We start from the raw sequence: 26,232 nt of genomic DNA, 5'->3' as shown, positions 1-26,232 counted from the left end.
TCTGTAGTGTTGCCTCAATATTTATTTATTTATTATTTATTTATTTATGAGATGGAGTCCCGCTCTTGTCGTCCAGGCTGGAGTGCAGTGGCAAGATCTTGGCTCACTGCAACCTCCACCTCCTGGGTTCAAGTGATTCTCCTGCCTCAGCCTCCTGAAGAGCTGGGATTACAGGCACCCATCACCATGCTTGGCTAATTTTTGTACTTTTAGTAGAGACGGGGAGTCTCACCATGCTGGCCAGGCTGGTCTCGAACTCATGACGTCAGGTAATCTGCCCGCCTTGGCCTCCCAAAGTGCCAGGATTACAGGCATAAGCCACCATGCCCAGCCTCAATGTTTATTTTATTAGCTACATAGTATTCTCTTTTATGGCTCTAGCAGTCTATTTATTGAGCTCCTGAGTAATGGAAAAGCTTTTAGTATTACATATACTACTGCAATGACTATACATATTTCTTTACCCACATTACTTGTATCAACTGTATATTTCTCCCTTTAGAAATGCAAGAAGTGTCCATTTACATATATCCTCATTAATCTAGTTTTTTATTATTTTTTTAGAGATGGGGTTTCCTTCTGTCACCCAGACTAGAGTGTAGTGGAACAATCAAAGCTCACTACAGCCTCAAACTCCAGGGTTCAAGCCATCCTCCCTGCTCAGCCTCCTGAGTATGCCACCACGTCCAGCTAATTTTTAAACTTTTTTTGTAGAGACAGGGTCTCACCATGTTGCCCAGGCTATTCTCGAACTCCTGGGCTCAAGCAATCCTCCAACCTCAGCCTCCCAAAGTGGGACTATAGGTGTCAGCCACCACGCCCAGGCAACGTGTTTTTAAATTTTATTTTCTTTGACAACTTTTACATTTAAAATTAAATATAGTAACTCATTTTGGTCTTATTTTGGTTTTAATATATTGTTATGAGTACAGATGAGCATCTTTTGTTTAAAAGTTATGTAAATGTTCCTTTTTTGGGTAGAATGTCTTTAAATATTGAAGGAATACGTTTATTCTATTATACTTGCTGCAAATATTTCCCCCAATGGAACAGTGTTTGCTTTCATATATTATTCTTTGCACATTTTTAAGAATGTAGTCAATTTTGTAATTTTTAAATGACTTTTGTGTCAAACTTAAAAAGGCCTGTGTGTGTTTAAATATAAAAATGAAGGAAGTGAGGCTAATTGCCAGGGTTTTCCTAAATTTACCTTTGCTCCCTGGAAGTGCACTTTATACATGCACTTTCAACATGCTGTGTTTTACTTAATTTTATATTTCCAGTTGGATATGCTGTTCTTACAAATTAATTATCAGCAGTTAGAATGTATACTAAGATTATATTAAACACCCCCCACCCCGTTTTCTTATACAATTTTAAAGCCTTCATTTTAAATTATAAATCCTTGATCCACCTGGAATCTATCTGATATAAGAAGTGACAGATCCAAAGTCCCCCCCACCCCCGGCCCCAGTTAGCCACTTTTAATGAATAATCCACTCACTCTCCTCCATGCTGATATGAAATGAAACCTTGAGTTTACTTATTTGGGTTAATTTATTGATTTTCTATTCTGCTCCACTGATCTGCCTCTTCATATGCCAGTTCCCCATAGTTTTGTTTCATTCATGATTAACAGTTTCACAAAAGAATATGCTGAGTTCGAAAAAGAAAGTAGTGTCAGAGCATTCCCTTCCTTTCTGTACTACCTTTTAACTATTTGTTAATAACTACTGTAAAAGACTGTCAATTAGCTTCAAATACAGTACTGAAGAGGTCAAGTCACAGGTCAATTCTAGAATGGGCAATTTGTTTTGCAAAGAGAAATGATTTCACAACCTTAAGACTGTATTTCTAATTTTAGCCAGCCATCTAGAAAGCAATATATGTAACTGAAAACAAAGTAGACTAGGGAGAAAGGATATGGATGACTCAGGGGATCTCTAGCACCTGTATTTCAAAAATAACTCTTGGGCCAGGGACGGTGGCTCATGTCTGTAATCCCAGCACTTTGGGAGGCCAAGGTGGACGGATCATGAGGTCAGGAGTTCAAGACCAGCCTGGCCAACATGGTGAAACCCCGTCTCTACTAAAAATACAAAAAATTAGCCAGCAGTGGTGGTGTGCGCCTGTAATCCCAGCTGCTCAGGTGGCTGAGGTAGGAGAATTGCTTGAAATCGGGAGGGGGAGGTGGAGGTTGCGGTGAGCCAAGATGGTGCCACTGCACTCCAGCCTGGGCGACAGAGCACGACTCCATCTCGGAGGGGCGGGGGTGGGGTGGGGGGAAGAAAGAAAGAAGAAGAAAATAACTCAGGCTCTGTGGGTCAACATCTACGTAAATGAAATAAAAACAAAGACAAACTTTGCAGTTACTCTGACTTCCTTCATTTTTATGTTTACATATACTCATATGCCTTTTTCTTTAAAAAAAACCCAAAAAACAAAAACAGTTTTCAGACCAGGTGTGATGGCTCATGCCTATAGTCCCAGCACTTTGGGAGGCTGAGGCAGGAGGATTGCTTGAGTCCAGGAATTCAAGGCCAGCCTGGGCAACACAGTAAGGCCTCATCTCTACAAAAAAATAATAAAATTACCCAGGTATAGTGGCACACACTTATAGTCCCAGCTACATGGGAGGCTGAGGCAAGAGGATCTCCTGAGCCCAGGAAGTCAAGGCTGCAGTGAGCTATGTTCATGCCACTGCACTCCCATCTAGGTGACAAAGCAAGACCCTGTCTCCAAAAAAAAAAAAAGTTTTCACTTTATTTACTAACTAGTATTACCTATCTGCACATGCATATTACACCACTGTTATGTTTTATTTTGATGCATTTGTACTGAACCATGTTCGCCAAAGTTACTAAGATTAAATCCAAAGGTAATTACCATTACAAAACCTTTTAACTGAATGACCTCAACATGACTATAATTGGGATGGGTGACAAAGAGAAGACAAAAAAGTTCGTAATATCTCCAAAGTATAATAGTTAAAGTGTCCTCTGGAACCTTCCTCTCTGTATTTGGTTCTAAAAGGAGATCAGGTATCCCATTGTGCAAAGATAAGGACACAAGATCTGACACGCACATTCCTACATATCACATACACGGAAGGAAAAGCCTGAAAGTTTCTGCAGCTGTCAGAACACAGAGAACTTTCGGTATTCACCCAAATGGATCACCTAACCAATCTTTCCAAAGGATCCTTGAAATGACCATCATAAGAAGTGTATTTATAGCTCTCTATGGTCATATTTCTAAATGAATAATTTTTTTTTTTTTTTTTTTGAGATGGAGTCTCGCTCTGTCGCCCAGGCTGGAGTGCTGTGGTGTTATCTCAGCTCACTGCAAGCTCCGCCTCCCGGGTTCACGTCATTCTACTGCCTCGGCCCCCTGAGTAGCTGGGACTACAGGCGCCCGCCACCACGCCCCGCCAATTTTTTGTATTTTTAGTAGAGATGGGGGTTTCATCGTGTTAGCCAGGATGGTCTCGATCTCCTGACCTCGTGATCCGCCTGCCTTGGCCTCCCAAAGTGCTGGGATTATAGGCGTGAGCCACCGCACCCAGCCCCCAAAAATCTTTTATATCAGTCTTTCCTACATACTTTCCCTAGAAGATCAAACCTGTTCTCTTGGCTTTGTTGAACATTTTCACTTAGGGGGCACTTTTAAAAACAATTAGCTAGTGTTTTGTTTAATTTAATTTGGGAGAGCTAAATAATTAAACATGAGGCCAAAGTACATAAGAAAGTGGCAGTCTTTTATTGCAAATATGCACACACTCTCTGGCGAGGTTCTCTGGTCCTCAGGTGTGGGGGGGCCAGGGAAGTCGCCCGGCGCTCTCGGGTGATGTTCTCCGGTCCACGAATGCGGGGGCGAAGAAGTCACCCCTGCGCTTACCGGCAGCGGACTTTCATGCCTGGGAGCTGGAGGGGGAGGAGTTTGGGGCGTGTGTGTAGGAGTGGCTTCTTGAATTTCGGTGTCCCCGGCTTGACGTCACTCTGCGCATGCTCAGTTGATTTGGTTCTTTTCCCGGGCGCGGGAAAATCTGTGAAGAAGAACCCGGAAACAACAGGGACTGCTCCATCTTGTTCACCTTCCTCCATCTTGTCCCTTCCCCCTCACCCAAACAGTTAGCTCCTTCCTTTTCTTATATCTAGAACCATAAAAGCCCTAAATTCTTAAATTTAAAAGGAGAAAAAAAAATTTTTTTTTCCATCTTACCACATGTCAAGATTTAAACACACCCTCTTCATTGCTTAAGCAAACTCCTCAATTCAAGCTCTGGTATCTGGAATATTGGTTTCATTTAGTTCATCAAACCTAAAAGATCTTAGAAATCACTAGGGTCACTTGCAGGGCCCTTGTCCTTCAATAATTTTTTTAAGTGTTTACCCAAAAACATTTGTCTCATCTATAGGGTTGATACTGCTGGTTTTTCTTTTTTTTTTTGAGACAGAGTCCTGCTCAGTCGCCCAGGCTGGAGTGCAGTGGCGCGATCTCGGCTCACTGCAAGCTCCGCCTCCCGGGTTTACGCCATTCTCCTGCCTCAGCCTCCTGAGTAGCTGGGACTACAGGCGCCCGCCGTCACGCCCGGTTAATTTTTTGCATTTTTAGTAGAGACGGGGTTTCACCGTGTTAGTCAGGATGGTCTGATCTCCTGACCTCGTGATCCGCCCGCCTTGGCCTCCCAAAGTGCTGGGATTACAGCCGTGAGCCACCGCGCCCGGCCAATACTGCTGGTTTTTCATTGGTTTCTTTATCTTTAGTTAAAACATGTACTTTTGAAATCTTTTTTCTGTTAGCATTTTCAGTCAAGGAAACTTTTCAATTGTTCAATTTCTCATTTTTCTTCCACCTGCTCAACTAAAATTTCCTAGTTTTGAAATGTATCTTCTGATTAATAATTGAGGAAGTCTACCATATGTCCTCAAACAACTTGATCCTCCCAATCCTTCCCGGCAGTTCTTCCCAAATATGAGTGATCACAAGATTCACTCCTGAGCTCCACGGGACACCTAAAGATTCAAAAACTAGGTGGAGAATTTGTATTTTTAACAAGTGCCTCAGATGACTCTTATGGTCTGGTAAGACTCTTTGTTCAAATTAAGGAAATAATGAAATGCAAGTGGACTCTAGTACACTGAACTTATCTCTATTCTCATTTTAAAAAGAGAGGGGTCTGAGTGACCCTTATTTCTTCCGTTTCTTGTTCTTAAGTGTTATATTTTTTCACTGTTTAGCCCATTTTCAATCACTACTGTTAGCGCCATCACGACAGCCAATACACCCACCAGATGGCACAGACATTGTTTACAGGCCTAGTAAAAGAGAAAGCGCAGAAAGCAGCACATCTTATCTCATACCAACAGCCACTGAATGGCTCGAGTTGATCAAGGCAGCTGAGTGCAACCACAAGGATCAGAATTTATGAGTACTCAAATATCCAAGAGTACTTAAGTGGAAATTATTCTCATGAAGAAGCTCACAGTCCCTCAGAGAGGGTAGCCAGACAGGGGTAACAGATAAATCCTTTTAAATTTACAGTTAAGTGAGAATTTTTCTAATATTTATAAGAGGTGACCATGACTGCAGACAGACTTTTAATTAAAAAGCTGGGTTCCTGGGCCGGGCATGGGTGGCTCACGCCTGTAATCCCAGCACTTTGGGAGGCCAAGGCAGGCGGATTATGAGGTCAGGAGTTTGAGATTAGCCTGGCCAACATGGTGAAACCCCGTCTCTAGTAAAAATACACAAATCAGCCGGGCATGGTAGCATGCGCCTGTAGTCCCGGCTACTTGGGAGGCTGAGGCGGAAGAATCGCTTGAACCTGGGAGGTGAAGGTTGCAATGAGCCAAGATCGCACCACTGCACTCTAGTCTGGCGACAAAGCGAGATTCCATCCCCGCCCTCCCCCTCCCCCCAAAAAAAGACAGAAAAAAAGGTTGGGTTTTTAAAATAAGTTTTTTAAAAAATTATTTATTATAGATGGAGTCTTGCTCTGTCACCTAGGCTGAAGTGCAGTGGTGTGATCTCAGCTCACTGCAACCTCCGCCTCCCGGGTTCAAGCGATTCTCCTGCCTCAGCCTCCTGAGTAGCTGGGATTAGGGGCATGTGCCACCACACTTGGCTTTTTTTTTTTTTTTTTTTTTTTGTATTTTTGGTAGAGATGAGGTTTCGCCATGTTGTTCAGGCTGGTCTCGAACTCCTGACCTCAAGTGATCCACCTGCCTCAGCCTCCTAAAGTGCTGGGATTACAGGCGTGAACCACCACGCCCGACTGGGGGTTTCTTAAAATAAATGTAAAACTTTAGGATACAAATTCAAAGGGCCCAAGCACCACCCATGAATTAAGAGTTCCAAAGCAGTTCTTCTCCTTAGCAAATAAAAAAGGGGATCGTTGTTTTATAATACCATGCACTAAGTAGCTCATTCAAAACTGCAGTAACTTATTGATATTATAATTTCAACAATATATTCTACTTCAGGGCTATTACTGAAGTTACATTTAAATCACATTATGAAATGCAAGAAATCTTTTTTTTTTTTTTTTTTTTGCTCTGTCGCCCAGGCTGGAGCGCAGTGATGTCGGCTCACTGCAAGCTCCACCTCCCGGATTCACGCCATTCTCCTGCCTCAGCCTCCAGAGTAGCTGGGACTACAGGCGCCCGCCACCTCGCCCGGTTAGTTTTTTGTATTTTTTTTAGTAGAGACGGGATTTCACTGCGTTCGCCAGGATGGTCTCGATCTCCTGACCTCGTGATCCGCCTGTCTCGGCCTCCCAAAGTGCTGGGATTACAGGCTTGAGCCACCGCGCCCGGCCTAAGAAATCTTAAAAGTTAGACATCAATGACAACAAAATCTCTTTGTATTAAAAATTTATCCATTAAAGATTTTTAAATTTTTTTTGAGACAAGGTCTCACTCTGTTGCCTAGGCTGGAGTGCAGTGGCATGATCTCCACTCACTGCAGCCTTGACCTGGGCTCAAGGTTTCCTCCCATCTCATCCTCCCGAGTAGCTGGGACCACAGGTGTGTGCCACCATGCCCAGTTAATTTTTGTATTTTTTGTGGAGACAGGATTTTGTCATGTGCCCAGGCTGGTCTGGAACTCCTGAGTTAAAGTGATCTAAATAAGTTCTACTGTGTCTACCTGGCACATAGAAAATGCTCACTTAGTGGTCTGTTCATTTTTCTGTCAGAGAAATTGCCAAGAGTTGCCAAATTTTCACCACCAGTGAGCAAAGTGGAAAACCAAAGTCCCTGGTTAATAGCCTCCAGCTTTAGAGTTATCATGTAAACATTCATTTGAAAATTGGTTTCTTGGCCGGGCGCGGTGGCTCAAGCCTGTAATCCCAGCACTTTGGGAGGCCGAGGCGGGCGGATCACGAGGTCAGGAGATCGAGACCATCCTGGCTAACATGGCGAAACCCCGTCTCTACTAAAAATACAAAAAAACTAGCCGGGCGTGGTGGCGGGCGCCTGTAGTCCCAGCTACTCGGAGGCTGAGGCAGGAGAATGGCCTGAACCTGGGAGGCGGAGCTTGCAGTGAGCCGAGATCGCGCCACTGCACTCCAGCCTGGGTGACACAGCACGAGACTCCGTCTCAAAAAAAAAAAAAAAAAAAAAAAAAAAGAAAAAGAAAATTGGTTTCTTGAACCTTGGTAGAAAGAAACAATATAATTACACGACAGGTTCCTGGATCAGTTCACAAAACGTAGTTAATTCATAATACACTCAAAGCACCGTACTCATACTGTTCTACCTGCTCCTAAACAATGTAAAACGTTTTCTCTTCAGAGAAATATAGGCATCAGGCACATCTCCCCTCTTACTCCACTCCAGAGATGAGAAATTTCAAAGTGGCTGTTATTTCTAGTTGCATATGTATGTGTAAGGCAGAAAAAAAAAGGCTAAATCATTGATTCTCTGGGTATTCTGAATCGGGTTACAATAAACAGGTAAGGCTCAGGTTCCTCTAAGACCTCAGTTTTGTGCTAAAGAGTTCATACAAAAAGCAAGAACCACAGGTACTTCACTGCTGAAGTCTTTCAGTATATATTTTAAAGATTTAATTTAAGGCCGGGTGCGATTGCTCATGCCTGTAATCCCAGCACTTTGGGAGGCACATGCAGGCGGATCACCTGATGTCAGGAGTTCAAGACCAGCCTGGCCAACATGGTGAAACCAAGTCTCTACTAAAAATACAAAAATTAGCCAGGCATGGTGGCGGGCCCTGTAATCTCAGTTACTCGGGAGGCTGAGGCAGGAGAATTGCTCGAACCCGGGAAGCAGAGGTTGCAGCGAGCTGAGATTGCACCACTGCACTCCAGCCCTGGTGACAACAGCGAGACTCTGTCTTAAAAAAAAAAAAAAAAGACTTAACTTTAAATTGATTATGAGTGGAAGTCTTTATTAAAGACAAATAAGGAATTACCTCTAGATGGCAGATGAATTAGAAAAGTTTTTGTTTGTTTGTTTTTTCCTTCAGACACTCCCCACCAATTTCCAGGTAACAAACTTGAATGATTTGGTTTCTCATATATAGAGTATAAGTCTACAATACAATAGAAAATTATACTCTCTATGTTCTATACTCTATATATGCTAAAACGAATGTGCTCTTCTCAACCATAATTTGAACACACATTCAATAATTCTAAGATAATTTACACATACAGAGGCAGTGGGAATTCATCTTAAAATCATTCAATTGATTTTGTTCTTCATTTCTCAATTTGAAGGGCTAGGAGTCCAAACTATTTCCTTGTTGCTGCTGTTGATATTGTTTTCCTTGTTAAGTAACTTATTGTCATGTCTACATTTATAATTGTAAGTGACACACATTTTTTATAATCACAATCTATGATGCTATCACAGTTACGTATTAACATGTGGAGTGACTAACTTTTTTTTTAAGGCTATTTCATCAAAATTTCTATTCTTTGATCAGAATTGTAAAAAAAAAGGTATTTAGGCAAATCTATAGTTTGTAAATCCATTTTAAAGTCCATGTAAATTGTTTTACTTATTTTAGAGAGAAAAAACTCAACCACTACATGTTGCTATTCCTTAAGCGAAATGTACACAGAGAAATTTTAGAATCTGAATCTTAATTGAAATAATGATTCAATAAACTTCAAAGGCCGGGAGTGGTGGTGCATGCCTGTAATCCCAGCTACTCGGGAGGCCGAGGAAGGAGAATCGCTTGAACCCGGGAGGCAGAGGTTGCAGTGAGCCGAGATCGCACCATTGCACTCTAGCCTGGGCAACAAGAGCAAAACTCCGTTTCAAAAAAAGAAAAGAACAAACTTAAAAATCTGTAAATGTGGTTATCATTATTTGAAGAAAAGAAAATCTTCTGACTGGGCGCGGTAGCTCACGCCTGTAATCCCAGCACTTTGGGAGGCCGAGGTGGGCGGATCACGAGGTCAGGAGATGGAGACCATCCTGGCTAACATGATGAAACCCCGTCTCAACTGAAAATACAAAAAATTAGCCGGGCAAGATGGCGGACGCCTGTAGTCCCTTAGTCCCTGCTACTCGGGAGGCTGAGGCAGGAGAATGGCGTGAACCCGGGAGGCGGAGCTTGTAGTGAGCGGAGATGGCGCCACTGCACTCTCCGTCTCAAAAAAAAACAAAAAAAAAACCTTCAGATAAGTCCACAGATCTTAGCTAAGAGCAAGAGGAATTTTTAATAATCTCTTTGAATGTTGATATATTTTCCAGTCTTCTCTCTCCTTAGGCCAATTATTTAGAAAACTGTACAATAATTAATCCGTATGCAAATTTTAAACTATAGCTCAAAAAATTTATTGGCTACTGTAAATTATTAATTTTCCAGTGTAGGGTATGGCAAATATTCAATAAGTGCCTCATATGTGGAACAGCTGGTGTTCAGCACTGATTTTTCAAGCGCAAACTTAAGAAATGAATAAAGTTGTAATGTGTATAAATGCACATTATACAACAGCATGGGACTTCTTTGTGTTACTTGTAAAAGGAAAGGTTTTCACCTTCCTCATTATGAATTCCAAAAATTCAAAAACTGTTTTTCAAAATTTTGACTGCTTTCATTATACGCACAATGCTTCCACACTCTTCATTCCTACTGTTTCCAGCAGATAAACATTCTCCTCTTTCGATTAGCAACCAATCCAAGCTTATTATCTTTCTTTTTTGAGGCAAACTGCAACATATCATTTCAATTAAACCCAAAATATTACTCCCATATTTCTTATTCAAAGGTCTTAGGAATAAGCTTCATGCTTCTCACAGAAGATGAAATGATCTATCAACATATGTAACTGATGTTTCACATTTTATTTTCATTTTGAGATTTTGTACCTATTGTCTAGTGATAAACTTTTGCAACTAAGTGTTTCCTCTATATTTTAGATGGCTTAGGCTTAAAAAAAAAGTCTAATGATTTAATTATGAATTTTTCCTTAAGTGAAATTCACTAAAATTAATTTTCTCACATTTTCATTAATTATACAGGCAATATTTAAAGTTTTTTAAAAATGCCTCTTTAAAGGGTATGTTATTCATTTTGTTACTCTATGACTTTCAATTCCTGAATATAAAATAATAAATTTTAAATGACTAAATTTTATTTATTCACTGATTAAGTCAGATTTATGACCTCCTCTCCCCATTCCAACTACTTTGAGTTTTGAATGAAACAACCTCAATTGTAACAGAAGAAACATCTGTTGCTTTTTTTCTTCACCAGGGCTTTCCTAACTGAAAGAAGAAAGGCTCTCTGCCTGACCTCCTCTCTCCCTCTCCCTCTCCCACCCCTGCTCCCCACCCACACTAAGTTCCTTAAAACTTTAAGTAAATGCATTATTTAAAATTTTACTGTATCTATTAAAAACATCATAGTTTAGAAACATTCACTTCCTTACTGAACTTCAAAGAATGACTAAATGCTATTATACATCAAAAAATAAGACATGCGTCTAACAGAATATATGTTGTAACTAAAACGCAAACTTCAAGGGTATAATTGAACTGATCAATTCAATCAAGTTGTCACATATTCCGGGCTCATTAAGAATTGTTTAGGGGTAAGATTTTCTTCAGTATCTAGATTCAGATAGCATCTTGTATGCTATATTTTCTTTGCCAGTCCAAGGCTAACATAATGGCAGTCACTACCCCAAGAGGCAGACACCAAATGGTGCCACCCACACTCTCACACTGTGCCTCATAATAAACCATAAAGCAGTGGAATGCACCGGCCCCTTTATGAGCAAACAATGCCTAAGCTTCATTAGAATACAGCTGACATTTTCAAAGCACAAATACTTTTAAGAAAAATGTACTAGGGAAAAAAAGGAATGAAACAGCTATAAAAGCTGAAATATTTTTCAAGTGTCAGGTTGATTTCCAAGGATCCCTGGGAAGTATATTTTGCTGTTGGCAATTTAAAAGTTTTCATAAGTGGAAAAAATGTTTAGTTAAAGGCAAAGCTTATTTTATTAACTACTGGGGGGAAAAAAATGAAAGTAAAAACTATCCTTTGAATTGCTTTCACAAGTAATAGTCATGAAGGACCTTTAAAATTACTGATTTCCTCAACTGCTGCTTTAGTTCCTGAATTAAGAAAACTGAGCTCCAGAATTATTTTCACATTTTAATTAATTTATATAAGTAACTGAGTAATAAACTAACTCTTCCCCTCCCCCCCGCCCCCGCCTGCCCCAACCCCCATACATAACCCTGTAGTTTTTCTGTCTGCAACAAGCAAGGACGTCTTGAAATCAGCGTGCTCCTGGCTATTTACCAATTTAATATTGCTGCTGTTTAAAGAATATAAAATAAGCGCTGTAAAAACTCACCCAGCAGTAAGAAACAAACTGATCCCTCTTACCTGGTCTAAGGAAGCATGCCTCTCACTGCAGTACCAACAACACTCTACAGTCTTTGTTACCATTCAGTGGAAACTTGAGACTGTGTCAGACGTAAGCAATCGAGCTCAGAAAAGCTCAATTTAAAATACTTCTCAGTAAAACTAAAAAGATGCTCAAGAAAACTGTTTAGTTAACTGGCTTTCAAAAGACATATGAATACTGTCTACAACAAAGACATCTTAAAAGAAATTGAAAGTGCAGGTCTTAGATGAAGTGGCTTTTCTATGTAGAACCCTGCTTTCTTATTAAATTAAAAGGATATTTTTATTTTTTAAAAATGCTTAAAGTACACACTTGATTTTAGCCAAAAGGCTGAGAAGTGATAAAAATGCTTAAAGTAAAAGGCGTGAAATAACTACAAGTTAACATTTTTCTAAATATCACTTGCATTTTAACTAACTTAAAAAATAAGATTAAACTTACTCGTGAAACCTGCATAATTTGAATTATACATATCAGAGTATCTGCTGGCTCCTGAGCAGTCACAAAGCAGGAGACTTAATGCATCTTGAAAGCAGAGCAAAAGCACCACGAGTTTCAGGGGGGAAAAAGGAGGAGAAACTCTTGAAACACTGGTCGGGGCTTTCTGAACTTGTAATAACTGTCCAGCTCTTGTGGGAGGAAAAAAAATGTCCCAGTCCTGCCCCCTGAGATAGGAGGCTATACTTCAATGCCAAAATGAATGACAGGCCCATTTCTGATATCAACAAAGAGCAGCTTAGTTGTGCTTTTTTTTTTTTTTTTCACTTTCCCACACAGACGTTCTAAAATTTCCAGGTTAGTCCCTTTATAGCTAGGGTTAAGTACCTTTCTCCATTTTCTCAAGAGGGAACCCAATTATGTTGTCCTGGTTTTTTTTTAAATGACTAATTAAATATACATACCTAATCATCTTACTTAGTTTTCCTAGGCAGGAAGCTGAACAAAAGATGACCTCTTAAGTTCCTTTCCAAATCTATTCTTTTCTATATCAGATAACCATATGACTGTCAATATTAATAAGCTTTTCCAGCATCCTGATGTATGGCACAAGTAGAAACAAAAAGCAAGGTAACATTAAAAACAAAGCAACTGAGATAAAATTTTCAACTAGCAAGATGTAAAGATGATTTACCAAGGTACATGTCTTTGATTACACAAATTCAAAACAAACACTTCAATCAACAACATATATTTGCTGAATACTTACTATATGAGCCGAGCACTATTTTGGGCCCTGGAGATACAGTAGTGAATGCAACAGACAAAAGCCAAACAAAAAATCCCTGTCTTTAGTGAGCTTAGTTTATTTCAGTTCACTCTAAGTATAACTCTCCTAGATGACTAAGGTACTTTTCCTTCGTTGATTAGTTATCACCTATTCTGAAATATTCCCCTTGGAAAGTATGTCTTGACAACAGCTCCAGGAGATGCTGCAAAGTATTTGGTGCTCTGTTCAGTGTTGTATCACCAGTGTCTAAAACAGCGTCTGTTAGATACTCAAATATATACTGAATCAAATAGATCAGAGAGCTTTTTCTGACTCAAAATTTTCCTTTGCCAACACATATTATACTTACACACATACAGAGATATGACAACAATAATACAATACAGGGTGTAAATTAAATTGGGTTGTAAACACGTTAGTATAAACAAAACTGAAAATACAACCTATATGGCCCTCTATCTTTCCAGATTTTATAATAAAATCTGTTTTCACTATAGGATGTGAGGTCAGTGCAATATCTGAGTAAATAAATTAGATAAAATTCTATAAACTAAGTTTTTGTGGACAGTCAGATTTCAGAGGAGTTTTGAAAGAAAAAAGAAACTTGGAAATTACACAGAATCTGATCAGTTTGGTGTATTAAAATCTTACATGTTTATATTCATTTATATTTCCACATTTGGAAACAATTTTAAACTCCCCATCCTGCTTTACACCATTCTTGATCATCTTACCAGATGATGCTTCTTACAGAGAAAATAAGTGTACACCTCTAACTTGTCAGATCAGCTGGAAGTGCTCACCTACATCACCCAAGACCAGAATATTCGGGGGCTAGATATGGTCACATTTACTCTGTTATAGTCTTAAAACAAAAGGAAATTAAACATTCAAGTACTCAAGTATATTTCCCATATCTCCAAATAGAAGAGCATCCCCCTGCCCTCCCATCGTCCAGAGCTAGACAATAATTACAAGTTAAAATATAAAGTATCTAGTGTATGTTTTAACAATAAACCTAACAGCAATCCAAGGTCAGAAAGATGTGATAACTGAGGTCAAGTGACAAATAAAATAAGGTGGGACCAAAGTAGGATTCTACTATTCTTGCAGGATGAATTCTCCTTTTCCCATTCCTTCCTTCAATAAATACCTATTATGTATCAGGCACTGAGCTAGGCAACCTATTACCTACTGTCTACTCCACAGATCGGAACTTCAACCTATCCCTCCAAGTTTCCCTCTCCATGCTTGCCTTCCTTTCTAGAGCCTTTTCTCCGGTCTCAAATTATTTACTCATACTACACCCTTCAATCTGTTCTGATGCCTTTCTCGGCAGGTAGCATAAGCACTACCTTTTATGTTCTTCTACAAGTGTATGACACAGTGTGGGGAACGTAATAAGACTTCTCACTCAGATGATAAAAATACAGATTATATAGGTCGTGTCAAATAATTTCTCCTTAAACTTATATAGAAAATCCATTTAAGCATCATTAATTACAACTATTGATTATCTGGAAGACACCAAAGGTAGCTAGACATTCTCCTAGGTTTATAAACTGATTTATTTGGAGTTTGCGACATTTATTGGCAATCTGCCCAAATATTAAGCCCATTTAACAGACACATGTATGATTCTATAGGCAGAAATGACACTGTGATAGTGTAATGATAGGTATATCTAGCAGGCATTGGCCAAATAAACACTATCTATCAGATCTGTATAATGAAGTAGTAGAAATTAGCTATGTTACATCTATATTTATATTTTCAAGTAAAATATCGAATCTTCCTGACAAGCACTACACCTAAAGTAAAAACTTTCTGCTGTCACTTGCATGGTTAGGTGTCAATTTCTTAAAAACATTGCATAGTAAATATTTCATATTTCATGTTTGCCTGCTGCTCTTCCTCTTTCCACTTTTTCTTTTCTTTCTCTCTTTTTTTTTTTTTCAGAGAGAGAGCGTTTTGTTCTGTCACCCAGGCTGGAGGTGATGTGCTGTGGTGTGAGCACAGCTCACTGTAGCCTCAATCTCCTGGGCTCAGGTGATCCCTCCCACTTCAGCCTCCCAAGTAGCTGGGACCACAGGTGTGCACCACCATGCCTGGCTAATTTTTGTATTTTTTGTAGAGACAGGGTTTCGCTATGTTGCCCAGGCTGAACTCCTGGGCTCAAGTGATCCTCCTGCCTCCCTCCACAGTGCTGGGATTACAGGTGTGAGCCACCATGCTTAGCTCTACTTTTTCAATATGCACATTTTTCTGAGTTCTGTGCTCGGTGCTCTTTTCTTCAAGATCTACACTCCCACTCTGGAGGATGTTACCTATTTTCCATAGCTTTATCACCTCTACATAGATGACTACAAAAATTTATACTCCCAGCCCTGGCTTTTTCTGTTCTGCTGTAAATTCTTATTTAGATGCCTATTGGACATCTCTGTTTATATATCCCATAATCTCAACTCAGCCTCTGCAGTATTGAACTTCCTGTCTACCTTCCCAAAACCCACTCATCCTCCTAGGTTCCTCACCCTTGTTAAAGGCATTAATATCAAGAACAGAAAGTGATTTTCTTCTTCCCTCATCCTCACAACCCAAATGCCCACATTGTTTCCAATTTTTTTTTCTAACATATATCATTCTCCTAGTTTAAAAACAAAACAAAATGAGAAATATAACTTCTGATGTCTACAGCTATACCATCCAAAATGGTAGCCTTAGCCACATGTGGCCATTTAAATTTAAAGTGATTAAAATTAAATAAAATCGGCCAGGCACGGTGGCTCATGCTTGTAATCCCAGCACTTTGGGAGGCTGAAGCGGGTAGATCACCTGAGGTCAGAAGTTCAAGACTGGCCTGGCCAACATGGTGAAACCCCACCTCTACAAAAATTTAAAAAATTAGCTGGGCATAGCCCCTGTAGTCCCAGCTACTTGGGAGGCTGAGGCAGAAGAATCACTTGAACCCAGGAGGCGGAGGTTGCAGTGAGTCAAGATAACACCGCTGTACTCCAGCCTGGGCGACTGAGCGAGACTCTGTCTTATAGAAATAGATAAATAAAATTAAATTTAAAATTTGATTTCTCAGTCATGCTAGCCACATGTCAAGTGCTCTATGGAGCTGCATGTGGCTAACAGCTACCGTATTGAACACTGTAGATACAGAACATTTCCATCACTGAAGAAAGTTCTATTAAACATCTCTGATCTAGAAATCAATGGCAAACCACTTAAATTAGTAATCCAATTTTTTCTCAATATAGCCCCAGCCCCAATTTACCTGTGTTAACCTTATCTTCTACCAAAACCCCTATGCATGCTTTATCACAGATTAGTGGGGCCCACAGAATTAAGCTGAAGGCTTCACAAAGATAAGGGAGGCCTACACAAGCTATGTGGAGAGGGACCTATAGGAGAGAAAGAAAGCAAAGATTCTAGAGAGGACAGAAATAGTTCACTAAAGACCTCACAAGTTAGGAAGGGACAAAATTTTGGAGATAATACCTTTAGCCTTAGAGAAGAAATATGGTATAGTGGAGAAAGCATGAGCATTAGAGTCAGAATACTTCATCCAAATTCAAGTATTTGTTTAGTTATAAGGGACAGAAATCGAACTCAAACTAGTTTAACGTGAAAGGAATTAGTTGGCTCAACAGGCTCACAGAATCCCAAAGGGTGAGATAACTGAACCAGGAGGGTCCACTTTGCAAAAGGGTCTTTTGTAGGCAGCAAGGGCTTTAGCTTTCAAACTTACTTCCTTCTTCAGAAACTTTAATATTTCTCTTTCCACTGAGTTCATCTTAACATTTCAAATGCAGAGATTGTTCCCTTCTAACTGCTAACCAAACTAAAAACATCCTACTTCCCATCTCTCTTTAACCACCAAAATTTTTTAGTGTGGTATCTATAGCCACTATCTCAGCTTTTGTACCAACTATTAATTAATTATTAAATCTTCAAAAATGAACCAAGTACCTCTGACATAACCACTGTGTTAGGCACTAGAGATACAAAAACAAACAAGGCATAGTCCTTATCCTCAAAAAATAAAACAAAAAAACAAAAACCCAATTTGGCTTCCATCCAACTGCTCAAATGAACTGTGTTGTCTAAAGTAGCTCTAAATGAGCTCTGCCTTGAAAAATCTAATAACGCTCCACAGGCTTGCTGTATTCTGGCCTTGCTGATCTTACAAATCCCATCTTCTTAATACTATTACAACTGTCTTCTCTTGGCTTTTTTTTTTTTTTTTTTTTTTTGAGACGGAGTCTCGCTTTGTCACCCAGGCTGGAGTGCAGTGGTGTCATCTCGGCTCACTGCAAGCTCCGCCTCCCAGGTTCACACCATTCTCCTGTATCAGCCTCGCGAGCAGCTGCTGGGACTACAGGCACCCACGACCATGCCTGGCTAATTTTTGTACCTTTATTAGTGACGGGGTTTCGCCGTGTTAACCATGATGGTCTCGATCCCCTGACCTTGTGATCAGCCCACCTCGGCCTCCCAAAGTGCTGAGATTACAGGCATGAGCCACCATGCCCAGCCTTCTCTTGGCTTTTATAAAGACTATTCCTTCTCTGTTTCCACCCCGACACTTGTGAAGTGGTTCCTTTATTTTTTTCTTATTACTTGTATTCTAAATGGCTCAACCACAGCCATCTCTTTTGCTGTACTGCTGTTTCAGAAGGTGACTGACTGAATCACCATTAGGAGTGAAAGGGGCACACTATAAATAATTAGAAGCTGTCTGGGAAAAGTGGAACATATGGATTGCTGTTTAAAAACTTTCATTAGTTCCTGTCTCCAAATCTTTAAGTATGCCATACAAAAACCTACTTTGAACTAATTGCCTTTATGGATTAAATTTCTATCTTTTTATGGCTGTCTCAAGGTCTATCTTCACTCAGTACTCAGAGTACACTGAGACAATAGTATGTCTAATGAAGAGTCTCATTTGACTCTCTCCCCCATCTAACAGCAACCTCATTACATTTCCTTGGTCAAAAGAGCCCACAAATCACTCATAAGCCTCACTGAGAGAGATGAGAAAATGGAGGCTTACTAACATCAAATAACTTGCATAAATGCTAGCAAGTGGTAACACTGAGATTCTAATTGATATGGTTTGGGTGTGTCTCCACTCAAATCTCATCTTGAATTCCCATGTCTTGTGGGAGGGACCTGGTGGGAGGTAATTGAATCATGGGGGCAGGTCTTTCCGGTGCTGTTCTTGTGATAGTAAGTCTCACGCGATCTGCTGGTTACTGTAAGGGGGAGTTTTCCTGCACAAGCACTCCTCTCTTTGCTTGCTGCCATACACATAAGACATGACTTGTTACCCCTTGCCTTCCTGCATAATTGTGAAACATTCAGCCACATGGAACTGTAAGTCCAATTAAACCTCTTTCTTTTGTAAATTGCCAGGTCTAGGGAATGTATTTATCAGCAGTGTGAAAATGGACTAATATACTAATCAAGTTCTTGACTTCTCAAAGTCCATATACTTGGTTACTACTGGTATTAATTACAGATATGAATTCAATGAGATTTTAATCAAAAAGCTTACTAAAGCCTAATATTGTTCTCCACGGCATATACTAGCCCATTTGTGCCAAATAAACTATTCTGGATGGGAAAAAAATAAAGATCACTTCAGTCCTCTATATAAAAACTTTTTTTTTTTTTTTTTAATTTATTTATTATTATTATACTTTAAGTTGTAGGGTACATGTGCATAACATGCAGGTTTGTTACATATGTATACTTGTGCCATGTTATTGCTGCACCCATCAACTCGTCATTTACATCAGGTATAACTCCCAATGCAATCCCTCCCTCCCTCCTAAGCGATAGGCCCCGTGTGTGTGATGTTCCCTTCCCGAGTCCAAGTGATCTCATTGTTCAGTTCCCACCTATGAGTGAGAAACATGCCTGCTTGTTCTTGTGATAGTTTGCTAAGAATGATGGTTTCCAGCTGCATCCATGTCCCTACAAAGGACACAAACTCATCCTTTTATGGCTGCATAGTATTCCATGGCGTCTATGTGCCACATTTTCTTAATCCACCTGTCACTGATGGACATTTGGGTTGATTCCAAGTCTTGCTATTAGAATAGTGCTGCAATAAACATAATGCGGTGTGCATGTGTCTTTATAGCAGCATGATTTATAATCCTTTTGGGTATATCCCCAGTAATGGGATGGCTGGGTCATATGGTACATCTAGTTCTTAGGATCCTTGAGGAATCGCATACTGTTTTCCATAATGTATGGAACTAGTTTACAATCCCACCAACAGTGTAAAGTGTTCCTATTTCTCCACATCCTCTCTCTCCAGCACCTGTTGCTTCCTGACTTTTAATGATTGCCATTCTAAATGGTGTGAGATGGTATCTCATTGTGGTTTTGATTTGCATTTCTCTGATGGCCAGTGATGATGAGCATTTTTTCATGTCTGTTGGCTGTATGAATGTCTTCTTTTGAGAAATGTCTGTTCATATCCTTTGCCCACTTTTTGATGGGGTTGTTTGTTTTTTCTTGTAAATTTGTTTGAGTTCCTTTGTAGGTTCTGATATTAGCCCTTTGTCAGATGAGTAGGATTGCAAAATTTTCCCATTCTGTAGGTTGCCTGTTCACTCTGGATGGTAGTTTCTTTTGCTGTGCAGAAGCTCTTTAGTTTAATTAGATCCCATTTGTCAATTTTAGCTTTTGCTGCTGCTTGCTTTTGGTGTTTTAGGACATGAAGTCTTTTGCCCATGCCTATGTCCTGAATGGTGCTCACCTAGGTTTTCCTCTAGGATTTTTATGGTATTAGGTCTAACATTTAAGTCTCTAATCCATCTTGAATTAATTTTCGTATATGAGTAAGGAAAGGATCCAGTTTCAGCTTTCTACTTATGGCTAGCCAATTTCTAGCACTTCATTTATTAAATAGGGAATCCTCTTTCCCATTTCTTATTTTTCTCAGGTTTGTCAAAGATCAGATGGCTGTAGATGTGTGGTATTATTTCTGAGGACTCTGTTCTGTTCCATTGGTCTATATCTCTGTTTTGGTACCAGTACCATGTTGTTTTGGTTCCTGTAGCCTTGTAGTATAGTTTGAAGTCAGGTGCTGGATGCCTCCAGCTTTGTTCTTTTGACTTAGGATTGTCTTGAGATGCTGGCTCTTTTTTGGTTCCATATGAACTTTAAAGCAGTTTTTTCCAATTCTGTGAAGAAACTCATTGGTAGCTTGATGGGGATGGCATTGAATCTATAAATTACCTTTGGGCAGTATGGCCATTTTCACGATATTGGATTCTTCCTATCCATGAGTATTGGTATGTTCTTCCATTTGTTTGTGTCCTCTTTTATTTCACTGAGCAGTGGTTTGTGTAGTTCCTCCTTGAAGAGGTCCTTACATCCCTTTGTAAGTTGGATCTAGGTATTTTATTCTCTTTGAAGCACCAGAATGGAAGTTCATTCATGATTTGGCTCTGTGTTTGTCTGTTGGTGTATAAGAATGCTTGTGATTTTTTGCACATTAATTTTGTATCCTGAGACTTTGCTGAAGTTGCTTATCAGCTTAAGGAGATTTTGGGCTGAGACAATGGGGTTTTCTAAATATACAATCATGTCATCTAAAAACAGGGACAATTTTGACTTTCTTTTCCAACCCAATAATTCTGATTTTCTCTCTTGCCTAATTGCTCCTAGCCAGAACTTCCAACACTATGTTGAATAGGAGTGGTGAGAGGGCATCCCTGTCTTGTGCCAGTTTTCAAAGGAATTTTCCAGTTTTTGCCTATCCAGTATGATATTGGCTGTGGTTTGTTTTCATAACAGCTCTTATTATTTTGAGGTAATGCTCCATCAATACCGAATTTATTGAGAGCCGCTTTTAGCATGAAGGGCTGTTGAATTTTGTCAAAAGCCTTTTCTGCATCTATTGAGATAATCATGTGGTTCTTGTCTTGCCCTGTTTATATGCTGGATTATGTTTATTGATTTGCTATCGTTGAACCAGCCTTGCATCCCAGGGATGAAGCCCACTTGATCATGGTGATAAGCTTTTGATGTGTTGTTGAATCCGTTTGCCAGTATTTTTATTTGAGGATTTTTGCATCGATGTTCATCAGGGATATTGGTCTAAAATTTCTTTTTGTTGTGTCTCTGCCAGGCTTTGGTATCAGGATGATAAGCATTCAAATGAGTTAGAGGATTCTCTTTTCTATTGATTGGAATAGTTTCAGAAGGAATGGTACCAACTCCTCTTATACCTCTTGGTAGAATTCAGCCAGAATCCATCTGGTCCTGATTCTTTGGTTGGTAGGCTCACACTATTGCCCCCAATTTCAGAGCCTACTATTGGTCTATTCAGGATTCAACTTTTCCTGGTTTAGTCTTGGAAGAGTGTAAGTGTCCAGGAAATTATCCATTTCTTCTAGGTTTTCCAGTAGTTTATTTTATGAGAGGTGCCATAGTATTCTCTGACAGCTGCATTTCTGCATTAATAATATCCCTTTCCATCTTCTAATGCCCACTAGTTTTTTCATTGCTGTTAACACAGTTGATGATGTTTTTGTATTTATTTGCTTGTTTATAATGTGTGTTCTCCATTAGATCGTAACTTCCTGAGGCTAGGAATTATATCTTCACAAGTATATTTTTAGGTCCTACCCTTTATCATTTTAATTGGCGCTTGATTCTTCTTTCTTCTTCTTTATTAGTCTTGCTAGTGGTCTCATCAATTTTGTTGATCTTTTTCAAAACCAACTCCTGGATTCATTGATTTTTGGAGGGTTTTGTGTCTCTATCTCCTCTAGTTCTGCTCTGATCTTAGTTATTTCTTGCCTTCTGCTAGCTTTGGGAATGTGTTTGTTCTTGCTTCTCTAGTTCTTTTAATTGCCATGTTAGAGTGTCAATTTTGATCTTTCCTGCTTTCTTTGTACATTTATGCTATACCCTCTACACACTGCTTTAAATGTCCCAGAGATTCTGGTATGTTGTATCTTTTGTTCTCATTGGTTTCTTCCCAACCTAGTAGGTACCAACATTCAACCCCAGGAAACAGAGACACCAAAGATAATTCTCGAGAAGAGCAACTCCAAGACACATAATTGCCAGATTCACCAAAGTTGAAATGAAGGAAAAAAAATCTTAAGGGCAAGCCAGAGGAGGCAAGGTCGGGTTACCCACAAAGGGAAGCCCATCAGACTCACAGCAGATCTCGGCAGAAACTCTCCAAGCCAGAAGAGAGTGGGGCCACATTCAACATTCTTGAAGAAAGAATTCAAACCCAGAATTTCATATCTAGCCAAACTAAGTTTCATAAGTGAAGGAGAAATAAAATCCTTTACAGATAAGCAAATGCTTAGAGAGATTTGTCACCACTAGGCCTGCCTTTACAAGAGACCCCTGGAAGGAAGCACTCAACATGGAAAGGAACAACCGTACCAGCCATTGCAAAACATGCCAAAATGTAAAGACCATCAGGCTAGGGAAGAAACTGCATCAACTAACGAGCAAAAATAACCAGTTAATATCATATAATGGCAGGACTTAAGTCTACACATACCAATCTAACCCAAATGTAAATGGACCAAATGCTCCAAATTAAAAAGACACAGACTGGCAACCGGATAAAGAGTCAAGACCATCAGTCTGCTGTATTCAGGAGACCCATCTCACACGGACACAGGCTCTCAAAATAAAAGTATGTTCTTGGCAACAAAAAAGCAGGGTTGCAATCCTAGTCTCTTGGATAAAACAGACTTAAACCATCAAAGACGTTGAGACAAAAGAAGGCCATTACATAATGGCAAAGGATCAATTCAATAGGAAGACCAACTATCCTAAATATATATGCACCCAATACAGGAGCACTCCAGATTCACAAAGCAAGTCCTTAGAGACTTTGCCAAAGAGACTTAGACTCCCATACAATAATAATGGGAGGATTCTACACCAACGTCAACATTAGACAGATCAACAAGACAGAAAGTTAACAAGGATATCCAGGAATTGAACTCATCTTTGCAGCAAGCAGACCTAATAGACACTTATAGAAACCTAACTTTAAATCACTAGAATATACATTCTTCTCATACCACATCGCACTTACTCCAAAATTGACCACATAATTGGAAGTAAAGCACTCAGCAAATGTACAAGAACAGAAATTATAACAAACTGTCTCTCAGACCACAGTGCAATCAAACTAGAACTCAGGACTAAGAAACTCAATCAAAACTGCTCAACTACATGGAAACTGAACAACCTGCTCCTGAATGACTACTGGGTACATAACGAAATGAAGGCAGAAATAAAGATGTTCTTTGAAACCAATATAAAAACTTTTGATGGTTCCTTATTAAATAGATAATACAAGGTCTTTAATGGATAACTGTTTTAGGATAACTGTTTTTCTAGGCTCATCTTCCATGATTCCAGCTGCATGACTTATTTACCATTCCCTGAACGGTCTATGACCTTACTGCTAAGGTCAGAATTTTCTTCACCTGGTAAATTAGTGCTTATCCTCCAAAACCCATAGAAAATGTCACCTCCTTGGTTAAGATATTCACAATTACCTGAATAGACCTGGTCCTATTTTGAGTTCCCACAGTATTGATGATGTGCATTTATTATAACATTTATCACAGCCCTTTGTAATTTGCATGTCTCTCACTTCCTGCAGTCTGTGAGTTCCTCCACAGCCAGTTTTTGGCTCTCCAGCCCTCCTATTCCATCTCTGTACCCTCCTCATCTAGAAGACCACGTAGTAGACAGCATGCACTCAATAAATAGCTATTAAACAAATAAATAAATGAAAAGCGACCTTCACTTGATCAAATACCTTCAGTAGCTTCCCATCTGTTAAAAGAACTCCCCTGAATACAAAAGATATTCCAACTACCTTGGCTTTCTTTCCAGGCTCTTTATGATTACACCTAGATGAAATTTTGTAACTAGTAACATTCCGTTTATAATTACCAGCAACTAGCTCCAATAGTCACCTACAATTCTCTGTAATGTTTTCCCAAACATGCTAAAGATATTCCTGCTGTCCTGTCTTAAAAAACTCATGGGGCAGTCTTGTTCAAAATGTCTTTTCCCCTCTTTTTTGTCTCTTCAAATTCTACACACTCCTCAGCATCCAATGGTAGTTTCAACTCATTATAAGACTCTCTATGGCCTCGAATGTAACCTAACTTCTTCCTCTATATTCCTACACAAAATACATTAAATATCAAAACCAATATAGCTACAATAAATATGTGTTTTAAGAATAACTTTTGTATAAAAACTTTTAACTAAGTTACATGATAAATTCTCAATAAGCTACCATCAAAACTGCAAAATTTAGTTTGTTCATTCAATCTACACATATTTGCTGACTGTTTACATATGCCAGACATTAGGAGAGGACCTAAAAATATACTTGTGAAGATATAATTCCTAGCCTCAGGAAGTTACAGTCTAATGGAGAACACATTATAAACAAGCAAATAAATACAAAAACATCATCAACTGTGTTAACAGCAATGAAAAAAACTAGTGGGCATTAGAAAGATGGAAAGGGATATTATTAATACATTTTATGCTCTTTTATTATAGATAAGGTGGTCCAAGAAGACCTCTCTGAGTACTATTTAAGTTGCAACTTAGAAGGTGAAGAGGTCTCAGCCATGGTAAAAGCAGGGAGAAGATCAGGCAGAAAAACAGAACTGTGCAAAGGTTCACATAATATCCATAATTAAAGTAAAGCAAATAAACTGAAACTGAGGAAGACAAATACACATAAGGAAATGGTTTTGCAGGGGGAAAAGTAATTTACTAGTTGTGGTTGTTTATACAAAATAAAAGAGGGAATTCAGTTCTTATTTTCTTATCTAGGACTACAGTAAAAAACATGGGGGAAAGAAACAGAATCATGGATGCCATTCTGAGCAAAAGATTAAGGAGCAAGATTATCAGACATCAATAAATATTCTGTAAATATTATCATGAATGCATAATATTCCACTATACAGTTGTGTCATGCTTTATTTCCCTTTTAAATGGATATTTACAGTCTTCATATTTTGCAGTTATACATCATCATGTAATAAACATGTCTCCACCCACATCTCTGATTCTTTTCTAATGACAAATCCCCCAAAAGCCTTTCTACTGAGTGAAAGAATATAAATTATCTTAAGGGGTTTGATATTTAATACCAATTTGCTTCCCAAGAGTGCTTTTGCTGATTTTCGTCCCCAACACAAGTAGACACAAAGAAGAAGTAAAAGGGCCAGGTGCAGTGGCTCACGCCTGTAATCCCAGCACTTTGGGAGGCAGATCATGAGGTCAGGAGATTGAGACCATCCTGGCTAACACGGTGAAACCCCATCTCTACTAAAAATACAAAAAATTAGCCAAGTGCAGTGGCAGGCGCCCGTAGTCCCAGCTACTTGGGAGGCTGAGACAGGAGAATGGCGTGAACCCGGGAGGCAGAGCTTGCAGTGAGCCAAGCTTGCACCACTGCACTCCAGCCTGGGCGACAGAGCGAGACTCCGTCTCAAAAACAAAAAAGAATAAGTAGAAATACTGTAGATAAGAAGATAATAATAAATAGACAGAATAAGAAGTGGATATAAAATAAAGATACCAATTTCTCATACCTTTGCCAACAAAGGTAATAATTTTAAGAATCTTTGCTAACTGATAGAGGAAAAAGATTTTGTTTTTAAATAGCTTTTTATATGATGTCCAAAATACTGCACATGCTCATGTCAGAAAAAACTGCAAAATATAGAAAAGCACACAGGACGAAACAAAAATAATCTAGAATTCAATCATCCAAAAATTACAATTAATGTTCTGTGTACACGTATGTTGTCTTTCTATACTACATTTTTTTTTTTTTACGAAAAAGAGGATCAAACCATATGTGTTAAATTTTTTGAACTTAACAAATTGTTTAACTTTTAATATCTACAGAATACCACCATACAAGAATATCACAATATACTGTTAATTATCATGCTGCTTCCAATTTTTCATTATTATTAACAATGCCATGATAGGCACCCTTTGACTAAATCTTCCCACAGATCTTCCTTTACTTTATTAGGATAAATCAACA

General features: G+C 39.2%; 1 protein-coding gene and 1 long non-coding RNA gene across 24 annotated transcripts in view; both read right to left on the bottom strand.

Annotated features, from left to right (window-relative positions):
* The window catches only part of TFDP2 (transcription factor Dp-2), a 208,237-nt gene that overhangs the window by 71,226 nt on the left and 110,779 nt on the right, over window positions 1–26,232 (bottom strand). For 2 of the 23 annotated variants that reach the window (XM_021934792.2, XM_021934797.2), the window contains exon 1: window positions 11,875–12,166. The exons of 16 other annotated variants lie outside the window; for them this stretch is intronic. Coding sequence is in view for 1 of the 7 variants with exons in the window: in XM_021934783.2 (XP_021790475.1) it covers window positions 12,338–12,368 (31 nt within the window). In the remaining 6 variants the exon portion in view is untranslated. Of the gene's footprint in view, window positions 1–3,897; window positions 4,009–11,874; window positions 12,207–12,337; window positions 15,011–26,232 lie in introns of those variants that run through there. 5 more of the 23 variants (XM_021934783.2, XM_021934781.2, XM_021934789.2 and 2 more) reach the window with 5 other exon arrangements.
* On the bottom strand, window positions 17,997–25,489 carry LOC108584679. The gene is made up of 2 exons (XR_001900066.3): window positions 23,448–25,489; window positions 17,997–18,784 (listed from the first exon to the last, which is right to left on the bottom strand). It is a non-coding gene; the product is annotated as an uncharacterized LOC108584679 (long non-coding RNA).

The sequence above is a fragment of the Papio anubis genome, chromosome 2 (genome assembly GCF_008728515.1).
Source record: "Papio anubis isolate 15944 chromosome 2, Panubis1.0, whole genome shotgun sequence".
NCBI classification, from domain to species: Eukaryota; Metazoa; Chordata; class Mammalia; order Primates; family Cercopithecidae; genus Papio; species Papio anubis.
Note: the sequence above shows the minus strand (reverse complement) of the source record. Positions and strands in the feature narration are given on the sequence as shown.